General features: G+C 53.8%; 1 protein-coding gene across 4 annotated transcripts in view; it reads right to left on the reverse strand.

The window, feature by feature from the left end:
* Positions 1–1,196, reverse strand: part of Uevld (UEV and lactate/malate dehyrogenase domains) — a 28,363-nt gene extending 27,167 nt beyond the window's left edge. For all 4 annotated transcript variants that reach the window (XM_031386732.1, XM_031386733.1, XM_031386735.1 and 1 more), the window contains exon 1: positions 1,042–1,196. In XM_031386732.1, coding sequence (XP_031242592.1) covers positions 1,042–1,083 — 42 coding nt within the window. In that variant the 5' untranslated portion in view covers positions 1,084–1,196. The remainder of the gene's footprint in view (positions 1–1,041) is intronic.
* Between the last annotated feature and the right edge of the window lie 319 nt (positions 1,197–1,515).

Consider the following 1,515-nt stretch of genomic DNA (forward strand, 5'->3'; position numbering starts at 1 on the left):
CCTCGAACTCAGAAATCCGCCTGCCTCTGCCTCCCAAGTGCTGGGATTAAAGGCGTGCGCCACCTCTGTTTCTTTCTTTCTCTCTTTCTTTCTGCTATTTTGAGACAGGGTCTCATTATGTAGCCCTCTGGCTGTCCAGAAATTTACTATGTAGAGCAGGCTAGCCTAGAACTCACAGAGAGCTACCTGTTTCTGCTTCCTGAGTGCCTGGATTAAAGCCGTGTGTGCCACTACACCAGGCTTCGTTTTCTTTTTTTTAAATGAGAAGTCTTACAACCAACTCAATCAATGTGCACCGGTAACTGTACGTTAAACCATCAGAATCAACTACATACATGATCTCAATTTTAGTGCTCTTAAAAACTCTTACAAGTGTAAAAGCTGTCCCAACAAATAGACACCCCCACGTCCAAGGATATCAGGACAGAATCATCTTTCAGGGCTCTCCCGGGGCAATCTGAACGGCCAGGATCACTTAACAAGGTAACCTCTGAACTAGACAGTCCTTGACCGCAGAGGGCGGGAGTCAGGAATGCTGAGCATACAGCCTGGGGGTTGGGTGCGGTGGGGTGAGACTTGAGGGTGGAAGAAACCCTCCATCCACCTTTCCACAGTAAAGCTGTCTAGGCCTGCACTCGCGTCTGCGGGGTTCCCATTGTGAGTACCTACAATGTGACCACCATGCTAGATGAGAGGACTACAGAAACAAAAGCACACTGTACAGTTACAAACGCTCCAGGAGGAAGCACTGTGGAGAATGGCTTCCACAATGTGATAACCCGGATTTCTCAAAGCAGGTAGTCACTAGAGGGAGGGACTCATTCAAGAGCGACGAGGCACCGCCAGCCTGTGACCCGAGCGCCGGGAGACTGAAGCAGGAGGATTGCCGCGACTTTCAGGCCAGCCTGGGAAACAAACAGTATGAGTGGGTGTGTCAAGACAACAAAACAATCTTGGAAAAAAGGATGGCGGGGGATGGGCTGGGGCTACGCACGGTGACGAGAACGCTGGATCCCTTCCGACCCCCCAACCTGCCTGCACCTTGCTTAGCTGCTGTCTCACGCCCTCACAGTCGAACTCCATGGTCAGCCGGGGTGCGTTCCTCGGTGGCAGTCACTGTGACTGCTTCGGAACACGCTGGGAACGGAGGCCGCACAGGCCCAAACTTCCGCAGAGGACGGTCCCCGCCCCTTGTAGGCGGACCTCGAGTAGGATGCACACGGACGCCGCGCTCAGTCAGGCAAGGGCGGGACCCAGAGGCGGGATCTCAGTGTCCCGCCACGCCCTCGTCCCCGCCCGCCCTTTGCAGTCCGAGGACTCTGGCCGGTTCTGCGTCTGCCTTTGCCTCAAACCAGAGACAGACAGCAGCCCAGATCTCAGGGGACTGGAGCGCCCTGCGAGGCGGCAAAATACCACTCGCTTGCTGGGGGAAATTTAGCTAGGAAAAAACAAAGAACAACAGAGGCAAGCGACGTGTGAATTTCTTGGAAGACTTAAATTCAGCACAAAATTGGG

Source organism: Mastomys coucha, unplaced genomic scaffold, assembly GCF_008632895.1.
Source record: "Mastomys coucha isolate ucsf_1 unplaced genomic scaffold, UCSF_Mcou_1 pScaffold21, whole genome shotgun sequence".
Lineage (NCBI taxonomy): Eukaryota > Metazoa > Chordata > Mammalia > Rodentia > Muridae > Mastomys > Mastomys coucha.